The 14,105-nt window shown below is 44.6% G+C and overlaps 1 protein-coding gene across 1 annotated transcript in view; it reads left to right on the top strand.

Moving 5' to 3' along the window:
* The window catches only part of slc17a6a (solute carrier family 17 member 6a), a 31,677-nt gene extending 17,925 nt beyond the window's left edge, over nucleotides 1-13,752 (top strand). The window contains exons 10-12 of the mRNA XM_082160461.1: nucleotides 85-195; nucleotides 347-474; nucleotides 10,213-13,752. Coding sequence (XP_082016587.1) covers nucleotides 85-195; nucleotides 347-474; nucleotides 10,213-10,560 — 587 coding nt within the window. The 3' untranslated portion in view covers nucleotides 10,561-13,752. The remainder of the gene's footprint in view (nucleotides 1-84; nucleotides 196-346; nucleotides 475-10,212) is intronic.
* The last annotated feature ends 353 nt before the right edge of the window (nucleotides 13,753-14,105 follow it).

Raw genomic sequence — 14,105 nt, 5'->3', positions numbered from 1 at the left:
TTTGATGACATTATTTGTATCTTTTATGAAATTAATACAAAAATATTTGTTGGTATGACCTTTAACCCACCCATGTGGCTGTAGGGTTTGGAATGGAGGCCACGCTGCTGTTAGTGGTTGGTTTCTCTCACAGTAAAGGTGTGGCCATCTCATTTCTGGTGCTAGCCGTTGGTTTTAGCGGATTTGCTATATCAGGTGAGACGCTTTATATTTCTGTTGTCACACACTGACATGTTATAGACATCATTGCAAGTTTTGAAATCCCATTTTGATTTAAAAATATATATAAAATAAATGTCTCCCAATATTTCTGAATTTCTTTTTTTTAATCCGGCTCCTCTCTAAGGTTTTAATGTCAACCACTTGGACATTGCGCCAAGGTATGCCAGCATACTGATGGGCATTTCTAATGGAGTGGGCACACTTTCTGGTATGGTCTGCCCTCTCATTGTAGGAACTATGACCAAAAATAAGGTGAGAAATCCTGAAATTATCCAGATTTTCTTTATTCATTTAATCATGTTTTTTTGTTATCATAACACTTTAAAGCCTGACAGATGATAGTCAGGTTTTTATTTTTATGGAACAGTTCATTGAACCTTTAGGCTATATATATATATATATATATATGTGTGTGTGTGTGTGTGTGTGTGTGTGTGTGTATATATATATATATATATTTGTTTATATTTGTTTATATTTATATATAAGACAATTCGACAATCGAGGGGAAGAGTGCGGTTCCACTGAAGTTATTTCAGAGGGTCCTGGGGCATATGGCTTCCACAGCGGCAGCCACACCGCTGACTGCTTCATATGAGACCGCTTCAGCACTGGCTTCGAGATCGAGTCCCGAGATGGGCATGGCAACAGGGCACGCTCTGGGTACCAGTTACTCGGGCCTGCCGTCAGACCTTTAGCCCATGGTCGAACCTCAGCTTTCTACGGGCCAGAGTACCCTTAGAATGAGTTTCCAGGCATATTGTTGTATCAACAGATACAACAATATGCGGGTTGGGGTGCCATGTGCAATGGACATGCTGCCGCAGGCTCCTGGACAGGACCCCAGCGCCTCCTGCATGTCAATTGTCTCGAGTTGCTGGCAGTACGGTTTGCTCTGCAACGCTTCCTGGCGTTACTCAAGGACAAACACGTACTAGTCCGGAAAGACAACACGGCCACAGTAGCGTACATCAACCGACAAGGTGGTCTACGCTCCCACCGTATGTCACAACTCGCCCGCCATCTCCTCTTATGGAGTCAAAAGCGTCTGAGGTCGCTTCATCCCGTTCACATTCTGGGAGAACTGAACCGTGCAGCCTATAAGCTCTCACGGTCTCAGCCACTTCCGGGGGAATGGAGACTCCATCCTCAGTCGGTTCAGCTGATTTGGGAACAGTTCGGCGACCAACAGGTAGATCTGTTTGCCTCCCACGACTCTTCCCATTGCCGCCTGTTTTACTCCCTGACCAAGGGGACCCTCGGCATGGATGCACTGGCGCACAGCTGGCCGTGGGGCCTCCGCAAGAATGCGTTTCCCCCAGTGAGCCTTCTTGCACAGACACTGTGCAAGATTAGGGAGGACGAGGAGCAGATCGTTTTGGTTGCGCCTCACAGGCCCACCCAGACCTGGTTCTCTGAACTAGCACTCACCACGACCTCCTGGAGTCGAAAAAAGTGGGTCAGCACGACCCGGTCATCAGGTTCCTGAGGGAAACCAGGAGATTAAATCCTCCTCGTGCTCCCCTCATACCCTCTTGGGACCTCGCAGTGGTCTCATCTGCCCTGCAGAGAGCTCCCTTTGAGCCTTTGCAATCAGTTGAGCTTAAGTTCCTGTCTATGTAGACAGCGCTCCTGGTTGCATTGGCCTCCATCAAGAGGGTAGGTGACCTGCAGGCATTTTCGGTTGACGAAGCGTGCCTAGAATTCGGGCTGGCTAATTCTCACGTGATCCTGAGACCCCAGCCTGGATACGTGCCAAAGGTTCCCACCACTCTCTTTCGAGATCAGGTGGTGAACCTGCAAGCACTGCCCTTGGAGGAGGCAGACCCAGCCTTCGCACTGCTCTGTCCAGTTTGCGCCCTCCCTGCCTACGTAGACAGAACGCAGTGTTTCAGGACCTCAGACCAGCTCTTTGTCTGTTATGGTGGGAACCCTATTCGTGTGACTGAACGAAAGGGAAAGTCTCGGTTACGTATGTTACGTTACGTCTCCCTGCCACTTCCTCTGTACCGCTGGAACCACCTGAGTTCAGTCTCGGCTCCTCAGCAGGTAACATAACTGCATGTTGCCAGTGTACTTCCTTATATACCCACGAGGTGGGGCGGAGTTACGCTATGCAAATTCCGCAGACCCATGGCATTTCCTTGCCATTGGCTTGTTTTATAATACTCGAAGGTGATAGGCTTTCTAAGCGAAACCCCATTCGTCAGTCACTGACGTAACGTCTCCGTTCCCTCCTCAGGGAAGTAACCGAGACATTCTCTATATCTCTCAATAATATGCCTTACACTGTAAACCCAAATAAGTTAGCAAAACTCAAATTTAGGTAATTAGTTATGTAAAAAAAAATATGTTTTGAAGTCCATCAAAGTGCATCTATCCATGATAAAAGTGCACCACACAGCTCTGGCGGGTTAACCTTTTGAGCGGTACGGCCCATATATGGGATTCTTATTTTTGTGCCTCTGAGAGGACGGTCCCACATATGGGATTTAGAATGACCAGTGACGTGACATAACTGCCAGATTCAAACTGTGCTTTCGCAGGTTGGCTGGCGCTGAGCCAGAGACGGACGCGCTCAGCACTTGTCATATATCACAACTATTTGCAGTTTTCAAACACATAATGTTTAATTTAGGTTTCAGACATTTAAATACACATAAGCACTTGTCTACGGAAGCAGCAATAACAATTTATTCAAATATAATTTGCCGATGTGTGTTATTCATATCAGATACACATAGTGTAAGTACTGTAAAGTTTACTCTATTATTTTCCCAGTTCACCGGCCACTTTCTTACATGTATTACGGGAGAAACTGCTGAATTTCCATGCTGTAAATCCAACTGACAGGACTCTCTGAACTGCGGTGCAAACAAACATGGCGCCGCCCATCTCACATTATAGATCAAGATCAATAAAGGCTTTTAAACGACAAAACACACTCACTTACACGTATTTGAGAATCAGAATATCAGATAGTTGTTGACATTGTTAGCAAGTTTGTGAATATTTTGAATAAAAAATGTGTCTATCTATCATACAGTGTTATTGTGGCTGCGGTGTGTATCACATGACAAGCGTGACGCGTTGCCATGGAAACATTAAGGGGGAATGTCGCCTTGAAAAAACTCACTCTGGGGGGTCAGTTAGAATATTTCAAACTTACGCGTGAAAGGGTTAATAAAGGCCTTCTGAAGTGAAGTGATGTGAGAAAAATATCCATATTTAAAACTTTATCAACTAAAATAACTAGCTTCCGGCAGACGGCCATACCCATACTACACAAGTCGACTTACGCCACAAGAGTAACCAGTGACGCATGTATGACGTAGGATGTAGGAGTAGCGTAAGTTTAGACGCCTCTCACATTTCAAACAAACAGGGCTGGGAAACAAACTCAATCGCCTCCAACATTTCTCTTTAAAAATTCTCGTTTTAGACTTCTAATTCGTGACTGGTGTTTTGTTTTGCTCTATCCTCTGCTCTTCCGCGTTCATCAATGTGTCAGGTCAAGGGTTAGTCTTCCACCATAAATCGATGCTTACGGTCGTCTGCCTGAAGCTAGTTATTTTAGTCGATAAAGTTTTAAATATGGATATTTTTCTTACACGAACGGATCGCTTCACTTCAGAAGGCCTTTATTCTATTATTTTGTACTCATACAATTGAATTGCCCTTAACTTGAAATATTTGAGTAAGCTAATTTATACATTTAACTTAAAAGTTTTTGGTAGTGGAAACTTGGCTAGGGAAGAGGGGCTAGAATAGCATCATTCCTGTAATATGGAGCTCTGATAAGAGCATGTTATATCAAGTGTTCCACACAGCCAGGGCGAACTCGGCCTGGACTGGTAAATATGGGGGACTTACGCACTGCCCACAGAAGTATACAGACGATCAGTGATCGACGCTCTAGCAGTTTCAGCATCCTGAGCCGATAGCATCGGGCGGGCAATACTGAAAAATTAAACCGAGAGCAACCTAGCTTGTAAAGCGGGAACCTCGAGGTTATAAAACCTTATAAATGTAGACGGGGAGGCCCAGCCTGCCGCCATACAGATATCTTGCAAGGCAATCCCACTGGACCAAGCCCACGACGAGGCCATGCCTCTTGTGGAGTGCACTTTGACACCTATCGGGCATTGCAGGCCCTTGGATCTGTAAGCTAGCGCTATAGCATCAACTATCCATCTGGATAGACTCTGTTTTGATGCAGCTAGTCTCTTAGAACGTCCACTGAACAAAACAAAGAGCTGCTCCGTCTGTCTGAAAACAGATGAGCGAGACACATAGGCTCTTAACGCCCTGACCGGGCAAAGGAAGCCTGCTAGGAAGGAAGCCTCACTGAGAGCGCTTGCAAATCCCCTATGCGCTTCACTGAAGCGAGAGCCAGAAGAAACACTGTTTTGAAGACAAGAGTTTCAGGTCTATTGACTGTATTGGCTCGAATGGGGCACCTTTCATGGCTTCCAGAACCGTGGAAAGATCCCAAACGGGAACTGAGGGAGGTCTGGGAGGGTTCAGCCTCTTAGCTCCTCTAAGGAAGCGAATGACCAGATCGTTCCTTTCTAATGACTGGCCAAGCGGTGGTTCAGCGAACGCTGCTATGGCCGCCACATAAACTTTGAGCGTGGATGGGGTTCTGCCCTTATCCAGAAGCTCTTGTAAAAAGGAGAGAACCTCCGGCACCCCACAGCGTGAGGGTGAAGTGCCACTCGCTGTACACCAGCTAGTGAACACAGACCATTTTGAGGAATAGAGCCGCCTCGTAGATGGAGCTCTAGCCTGTGTGATTGTGTTTAACACTCCCGCTGGGAGGTTAACGGGTACCCGTTGATGGCCCACACATGTAGGGACCAAAGCTCCGGGTAAGGATGCCAGATTGAGCCGTTTGCCTGCGAGAGGAGATCCCTCCTCACCGGTATCGGCCATGGGGCGGTACTCATCAGCTGCATCAGGACTGGAAACCAGACTTGGTTTGTCCAAAAATGGGGCGACGAGTAGCACCGGGCATCCGCTCTCCCTGATTCGCTCTAACACCTGGGGTAGGAGCGTGACAGGGGGAACCGCATAGAGCGGGCAGCGGGGCCACGTGAGCCAGCGCATCCCTGCTCTTGGAGAAAAATTCCTGACAATGAGCGTTCTCTTGAGACGCAAATAGGTCTATTTTCGCTCTGCCAAATGTCCTCCATAGCAGTTTGATTGTCTGTGGGTGTAAAGACCATTCTCCTGCCGGAAGATAGTTTCTGGACAGTCTGTCTGGTCCCACATTCAGATGGCCGGGCACATGCGCTGCCCTGAGCGAGCGCAGATTGTGCTGAGCCCAGACCAGGAGATGTTCCGTCAGCCTGTGAAGGATTCTGGATCTGATACCTCCTTGGTGATTTATATAGCCACCACTGACATGTTGTCCGAACGGACCAAGACGTGGTGTCTTATCTGGGGACAAAAAGCGCCTCAGCGCGTTGTCGACTGCCATCATTTCCAGGCAGTTTATATGCAGAAGCTTCTCCCGTTCCGACCACTGGCCGAATAACGGTCTGCCCTTGAGCAGCGCTCCCCATCCCGAGGTTGAGGCATCCGTAGACACCACCTTCACACTCGAGGAAGTCCCCAGGCTTACTCCTGACCGGTACCAGTCGGTCACTGTCCAAGGTTTCAGAGCTGCGACGCATTTCTGATCGACCTTGAGGCGCGCGAGACCGGAGGTCCAAGCTCTGCGCGGCGCGCGCTTTCAACCAATACTGCAGCGGGCGCATGCGAAGCAGACCCAGCTGAAGCACTGAGGATGCTGAAGCCATGAGACCCAGCATCCTTTGAAACTTTTTGAGCGGGACTAAAGCGCCGTGGCGAAAAATCTCTGTCATGCGCTGAATACTTAGTCTGCGCTGCGGCGACAGCTGTGCTGTCATAGACAGCGAGTCCAGATCTGTGCCCAGAAAAGATATTTTCTGACTGGGAGACAGCGAACTCTTCGCCCAATTGACTGTGAGACCTAAATTCTCGAGGTGATCGAGTAATATGGTCCTGTGTTCTATGAGCTCCGACTGTGATCGAGCTAGAACCAGCCAATCGCCCAAATAATTCAGCACTCGTATGCCTCGGAGCCTGAGGGGTGCGAGCGCTGCATCCATGCACATCGTGAATGCGCGAGGTGCCAGGGATAGGCCAAATGGCAGGACTGTGTACTGATATGCCTGACCCTCGAAGGCGAATCTCAAAAATCGCCTGTGACGTGACGTTATTTGTATTTGAAAATAAGCGTCTTTCAGATCTATCGACATGAACCAGTCCCCTTGGTCGTGAGCATTCTGAACCGTCGTTTCAGAAGTGCTTTGTTTAGTCGTCTTAGATCTAGAATGGGTCTGAGACCCCCGTCTTTTTTGGGTACCAGAAAATATCTGCTGTACTTGCCCCCTTCGCTCTGAGCTTGTGATAAGGGTTCTATAGCCCCTTTGCTCAGTAGCTTCGCTATTTTGGCTCGAAGTAGGTGTGCTACTTCCTTTTTCACCGTAGTATCGATTCGCGCCGCTTTGCGTTGCGGGCGTCGACCGAACTGTAGCGAATAGCCTCTTTCTATAATGTCTAGCACCCAATTCGAAACCCCGGGTAGCCTTGCCCATGCGTTTGCACGAATGGCTAGGGGTTGAATGCGAAGCGCACTCTGGTCGCTCAGCGACAGAGGGGCTTCAGTGTGCTGCAACATAAGCGTCGCGCTTATGAGGCAGGGGGCGCGCTGATAACAGCGGGCAGATTGCCCGCGCTCGACTCCTCTGCGGTGGTCAACCGAGAGGGGGAGGGCTGGGCGAGTCCCGTAAGACCTGTCATGTCTATGTGTGAATGTGGGCATGGGATAGCGGGCACATTACAACACTGAGAGCATTGTCCGCCTGAGCAGAGCGAATGCATGTTGGTTTCGTTTTACAGAAACCTTGAGACATGCAGAACGTAGTGTTTGTGGGCACTGGGCAGTGGGCACATTTACCACATTTAATGCGCAATCGATCTGGGTCGATTTCATGTGCGCGAGCCCTGTGTGACGGGCTGTGTTTCTGTGTAGGAATGAGCACTGGGCAGTGGGCATTTTGTCTACACTCATAACACCATCGGCCGTGGCCGGAACACCAGAAAATACACTCTTATGGGATTTATCTGGGTAGCTGTAAAAGCGGCGTTTGTGTGCAGGCAAGCAGGCTGTGTCGCCGGCTTGTTTACTGCAGAATACACTGGAACAGTCGCATTTACTGGAACTGAACGAGCGAGAAGTTGCCATAGAAACAGAGAGCGTCAACATGCTGGCGTTTGTTTGCAGGCGTGCATGTATTACAATAGGCTCGTGCACTGCAATATTGACATTTCCAGAGAAATGTGTGAGAATGGAGGTAGATCCAGCCGCAGCTGGACTAGGAACACTCTCTTTTCTCCTTTCGCCAGTGACGCACGGAAACCATAGAAACGGTGCTTGGGTGCAGGCGAGCGGGTTGTACAACGCGCTCGTTGGCTGCAAAAATACACATCCGCAGTCGCCTTTTCAGGGAACTGACAGAGCGAGCATTGACGGCATAATTTTATCTGCCGGTAGACCCGGGATCGAACACGGGTCTCTCGCGCAATAGCCTGAGAATCTGCCACTGGGCCACAGGGGAAGACACATAGGCATTTAGTTAGCGCGAGTATTATCAGAGAGCGTCAACATGCTGGCGTTTGTATGCAGGCGTGCGTGCATTACAACAGGCTCGCTCACTGCAGTATTGACATTTCCAGTCGCCTGAACTTCAGAGGGGAATGAGAAATGTATGAGAAATAGAATTCGGCCCGGCCGCAGCGGGACATAAACACTCTTTTCTCCTTTCGCCAGTGACGCACGGGAACCATAGAAGCGGTGTTTGGGTGCAGGCGAGCGGGTTGTACAACGCGCTCGTTGGCTGCAAAATGCACATCTGCAGTCGCCTTTCAGGGAACTGACAGAGCGAAGCATTGGAGGCATAATTTATCTGCCGTTAGACCGGGATTCAAACACTGGTCTCTCGTGCGAAAAACCAAAGATTCCACCACTGAGCCACAGGGGGGAACACAAAGGCTTTCAGATGCACGAGCATATAAGAGCGTCAACATATTTTCTTCGGCGTTTGCCTGCAGGCGCTGCAATATTTATATTTCCAGTCGCCTGATCAGGGAACTGAGAAATGTGTGAGAAAATTCAGGTCAGTCCAGCTTCGGCGGGACTATAAACTCTTTTCTCCTTTCGCCGGTGAGTGAAGCGTGAATGGGGCGCAGGGGCAGAGTATAGCTTTCTTGTACGTAAAGAAAAACTAACCCCGACCGTCCGCTTCCAGCCTCCCCTGTGAACGGCGCAGTTTGCGCGGCTTGAACAGAGGGAGAGAGAAAGCTAGCCCCGTGACTGTCCGCTCCTGACATCCCCTGTGAACGGCGCGGTTTGCGCGGCTCGAACAGAGGGAGAGCAGGTATCATCCTCCAAGCAGGCAAGGCAAGCGGGCGCACCGGCGAGCTTTGCCGGTTGGGGGGGCGGGGGGCGGAGGCGCAGTCTCGGAGAAGGATGCCAGGTGAGTCCGCAGAGTCACCCTAGGCTGTAACTAGCTTGCAGCGAGGGCAGTCGCCGTCAGCGAGCGCGAGAGCTGCGCGTCCTCAGGAAAGGGGCGTCTTGAAAAAGACGCCCGGCTCTTTTAGTGCAATGAGAGTGTGTGTCGCGGCGGCGAACACACACATACACAAAACACAGTAGCAGAGAAAAGGATATGTACGCCGGAAAGCGTGAGCAGGAACGGCGACTGAAGGCGGCGAGTTGTCGACCGGCAGCTTCAGATGCAGACTAATCCCGCTGGGTGCTTGAATCAGACGGCGCGGCTTCTTCTCAGGATCCAGCGATGCGTAGGCCCGCTGAAGAGATGAAAAACTGACCAAACCAGCCTCTCTGGGCCGTATTTATAGCTCTAGCCCCACCCGCTTTCGGCGGGACATGACGTAATGGGCGCGAAGCACCCTCATTGGTTCTGACGTCATGAGGGGCCCTTATCGATAGGCTGGTGCAGTTGCCGCAGAGCAGCCAATGGGCGCGCAAGCTGTCTCGCCCATGTCTGCATGCTGCTGCAATGCGTTTTACATTATTGCAAAATTAAGGATAATTTTTGGCTTCATTATCTCGAGGAAAAGAGGTTTTCCCCTAGCGTAAGATACTTACGCAAGTACGAGAGACCTCTCGTAAGAGAACTCAAGGAACAAAACCACGAGGATCACGGAGACAGAAGCAACCATTTCATGTACCGCAACTGACAAAGTAACAAGTGAAACACAAGGGCTATAAATACACAGGGACAAACAGCTTAAGTAATGAGGAAACAAGATACAGCTGGGGAGACTAATCAACATAAACTACAAAGGTACTGTAGCATACAAAAACTAACATGTTTATTGTTGCATAATGTTGCAGTTTGTGATCAACAGTAGACAATCATTCAATTCTAAACACAGCCAAATAGAACTACATAATATTTACAAAAAATGCATTGTTGTTTTCTGAATTACAAAAAGTCAAAGATTGCATTATAAGGGCCATATTTACTAAACAGGGCAAATTAGTAAATTCAGCCGGATCATTTTCATAATGACCAACATAATCTACCAAGAGCAGCGCAACTCAGCATCTGGTTTAAGACAAGCTTTTTTCAGCATTAAATAATGGTGCAAATACCAGTACATTGAGTAGCGCAAACCATAGTAAATCACCTTGCATGATTAATTTAAATGTGCTCCTCCCATAAATGTTGATTCTGAAAGGGAAACTCCTATAAATGCATATGCAATAAGATCAGCCGGAAAAATAACCCTGTCCACGACTTTTCAGCGCTAATTTTCCACTGCGTGTTTTTAGTAAATCCTGGCAGTAGTTTTTTAACGCCAAAAGAGGGTTTGCGCTGGTGCAAGCTGTTAGTAAATCTGGCCCTAAATTTTCTCTTTCTTGTCCACTAGACTCGTGAAGAATGGCAGAACGTGTTCCTGATCGCCGCACTGGTGCATTACGGTGGTGTCGTGTTCTACGGGATTTTTGCGTCCGGAGAGAAGCAGCCGTGGGCAGATCCAGAGGAGACCAGCGAGGAGAAGTGTGGCTTCATCGATGAAGACGAGTTGGCGGAGGAGACCGGTGACATCACGCTGAGCAGCGCTCCTTTTGGAGGCCAGGCCGGTCTTGGAGGCCCCGCCAAATCATATGGGGCCACAACACAGCTGAATGGGGGATGGGCGAAAAGCTGGGAGAAAACCGAGGAATACATCCAGGAGGACGCCGAGCAGACGTATAGAGGAGACGGGTACTCGTAGATATTTCATTTCCAATGAGTCAAAACAAAACAAATTTTTTCAAAGTAAAAAATAAAATAAAGAGAGATATAAGTGATTATAGACACAGTACTCAACAAGCATAGCTGTAGGAGTCAGAGACATCTTTTAAAAAGAGTCTTTGTCCAATCTGAAGTAAATATATAAAGAAAATATTTAAGAAGGAATAATGTATTGAGATATATAAATGAGAATATACAGCTAATTAGATATAAAATGTCATATTTAGGATTATATAAAGAATTTATATGGCTAAATCAGTTTAAAGACAATGTAAATGTTTCTTTTAAAAGTACAGATGTTCAATTATTACTGTGGTTTACAACATTTAATCAACTGACAATATTTAATAGCACAGACATCTGTAATCAAAGCACAGGTCTTGGCTGTTTTTTTAAAGGTTTAGACTAGTTTTGTTTTAGTTTTGTGTCTTCTACTGTAACTTTAATAGATGAGTAGTTGAGTTTAATTGGTCTGGACCAATCAGAGCAGTAGATTAGTTTAGATTAACATGTAGTTTTGTTCAAAAGAAACAAGTGTTTACTCTGGTTTAAAGAGCTCTTGCCATTGACCTTACAGAAAATATGCAAAATTTGGGTTATTGAACTATATTATATAACTTAAACCTACAAAGAATGCTGTTTATCATTATGTTCATGTACTGTATTACACATTATAAACTGGTCCCTTTAATTGGGACATAAACCTAGAAGGTAGAGCAAAAATAGACATTATACAACTGCTTGGTGCAGAAAGAATCTAATAGCACAAAATTGCAAATATATCTGATACTCATGTGTATTAAAATAAGTGTGAAATATATTGAAAAACCTTTAAATGTTTGAAACGTCCTAAAGTACACTTGAGAATTTTTTAAAGTGCAATCTTGTATAAATTTTGTTCAGCTACTTTACATCAACGATACATTCAAGTGTGTGCTTGGCAATACAGTCCTGTATTTTAAGTGGTATTAAGCTGGTCTTCATTTAAAATGTTTCATTTTAATCACCATATAATGACAAACCTGACATTTTGATACTTTGAATGCACTGACATGTTGTTATTTGAAAAGAAAAAAAAGAAGTAATTTCTATCTTAAGTATGTGTTTTGACATGGATTTACTGTTTCTGTGAGACTGTTGTGAAGCTGGGTCAGTGATATCTGTGCTTACTGTTTATTGGGCCATATTTATCATAGAAACTGTCATAAGAGTGAGGCGGTTCATGTGGGATGTATATTGTGATGCAACTGAGAGCCTTGTATGGTTGAATCCTGAATAAGGACCAGGTGATCATCTAACGTATTTAACTGCCGCCATGCAAAGCTGATGTGATGTGTTCTTGAGTGAATCTCACGAAACCTGTCAGGAACAAGTCTACAGGTCTTATTTCACCTGTTTCAGTTTTAGTGTTTATTAAAAATGAATGAATGGTCATCAATTGCTCACCCTCATACCGTCCCAAATAAGACTTTTGTTCATCTTCGAAACACAAATGAAGATCATTAAAATAAAATCGGAGAGATTTCTGTCCCTCCATTGACAGCTCTGCAACTACCACTTTAATGCTTCATAAAGTACAACTAATCAAATTTTCGGAAGAGACTTGATCGCTTTATATGATGAACAGATTTAATTTAGTCTTTTATTCACATATAAACATTGATCAGCGAATATAAACAGAAGTTCAACCATAACTGCTTGATACGTGAGTTCAAACCTCATTGGTTCTTCTCAAATATGCTGCGTAACACCAGAATGAACATCATTGGTTCTTGCATGTAAAGCAATCATGTTTGAGCTTCCTTTTACCTTAACTGATGTGTGAGTTGATGATTATATGTGATTAAAAGCCTAAATTCAATCTGTTCATCATATAAATTGATCGTGTCTCCCCAGAAAATTTGGACTAAATCACTTAATTCATATGGATTAGTTTTACGATCTCTTTATGAACTTTTTGAAGCGTCAAAGTGGTAGTTGCGTAGCTGTCAATGGAGGGACAGAAAGCTCTCAGATTTCATCAAAAAGATCTTCATTTGTGTTCAGAAGATGAACGAAAGTCTTACGAGTTTGGAACGACATAACGGTGAGTAATTAATGACATAATTTTCATTTTTGGGTGAAGTAACCCTTTAAAAAGACATATTTTGCATTAAGAAAATCTGTTTTTTGACAATTCCCCCAAATTATAATTATAGTAATAAAAAAATAAAAAAATAAAAAAATAAAAAAAGATAGATAGATAGATAGATAGATAGATAGATAATTATTTATTTATTAAACAGTAAAGTATTTCAGTCTTATTATTAATATTATTTGTTATAGAAATAAGTAACCTGGGTGGTGCTTATTTTCATGAAAATAATGTCATTGTAATAATAATGTAATAATCTTACAGTCCTAAAGGCTTCATTTTCTTTGAAAAATGAAATGTTACTTGCACATGTTTTGTGAGATTCACTCTGATGCTTCATTCATGACACAAACCAGTGTGTTGTGTTTCGTTAACCAGCAGTAATGTGTCAAAGTCTTACACTGTTCCTTGATCAAAAAATAATAATAATAAATAAACAAATAAACAAACACAACTATTAAGAACATGTACTGCAATAATTTACTAATAACATCAGCAATCTTGTAATATTCACCATCGACAAATCTGGATTGTGTGTAGTTTACAGAGTCATTCGAATGGTTGCAAAAGTCTTATCGAAACATCAGAACCAGCTTATGTTTGTTCTGATTAGAAGATACGTGGACATTTTCAGAGGTTGGAATCTGAGCCATGCTTTAAGTTGTTCTGAAACTCAGCTAAATGTTTTCTAGATTTGTGTATTGTGTGATAACTATATCAGAAACCTAAAGCTCTTTTCATGGCCTCTTGCCTGAGACTGAAGTGCACAAGTGATTGTTATATTCTGTTGTTGTGTCAAACAGAGCGATTTGTTGATGTCAAAAAGTGTTAAACTGTATGAACTGCTCACTAAGTGTGATTTTTATATACACTTATTCAAATGAAGACATTATGATGTCTTTCCTTTGATTTTTGTGATCGGTGGACCAAAAATTAAAGGCAATTTTCTGGTTTTGAAAAGATAAGAGTTGATGTTCTTTATAGAGTATGATGATTATTTTTGCATGATATAGTCATTAAAATCATCCTGGGCATTGATTTGTTGTGTCTCTCTTTGATTTTACAGACTTTTCTGTAACAAAGTAAGTTTCTCTTTTACAAACATCAGCTTGATAAAGTTCCATGGATCTCACCTTTTTATGATGTGTTGTTAAAGTTCTTCAGCGCCTGGAGTTCAAGCCAGTTTACTGCATTGATTTCAATGAGGATGATGTATCACAGCCCTTGTGAAAAAGAAGTGTGCTTAATTGTACTGAATGTGCATTTGCAGTGCACTTAAAATCTTAAAAGTATATATTTAAACCACAACAATCTCTGTTACTTTAATTTCCTATTATCACTGGTTTGAAACAAATTACAAAAAGCTGGTTTGAAACAATCTATTTTGTTAA

This window comes from Leuciscus leuciscus (genome assembly GCF_965113295.1).
Source record: "Leuciscus leuciscus genome assembly, chromosome: 25".
Lineage (NCBI taxonomy): Eukaryota > Metazoa > Chordata > Actinopteri > Cypriniformes > Leuciscidae > Leuciscus > Leuciscus leuciscus.
The sequence above is the reverse complement of the archived record's forward strand: the minus strand, read 5'-3'. Positions and strand labels throughout refer to the sequence as shown.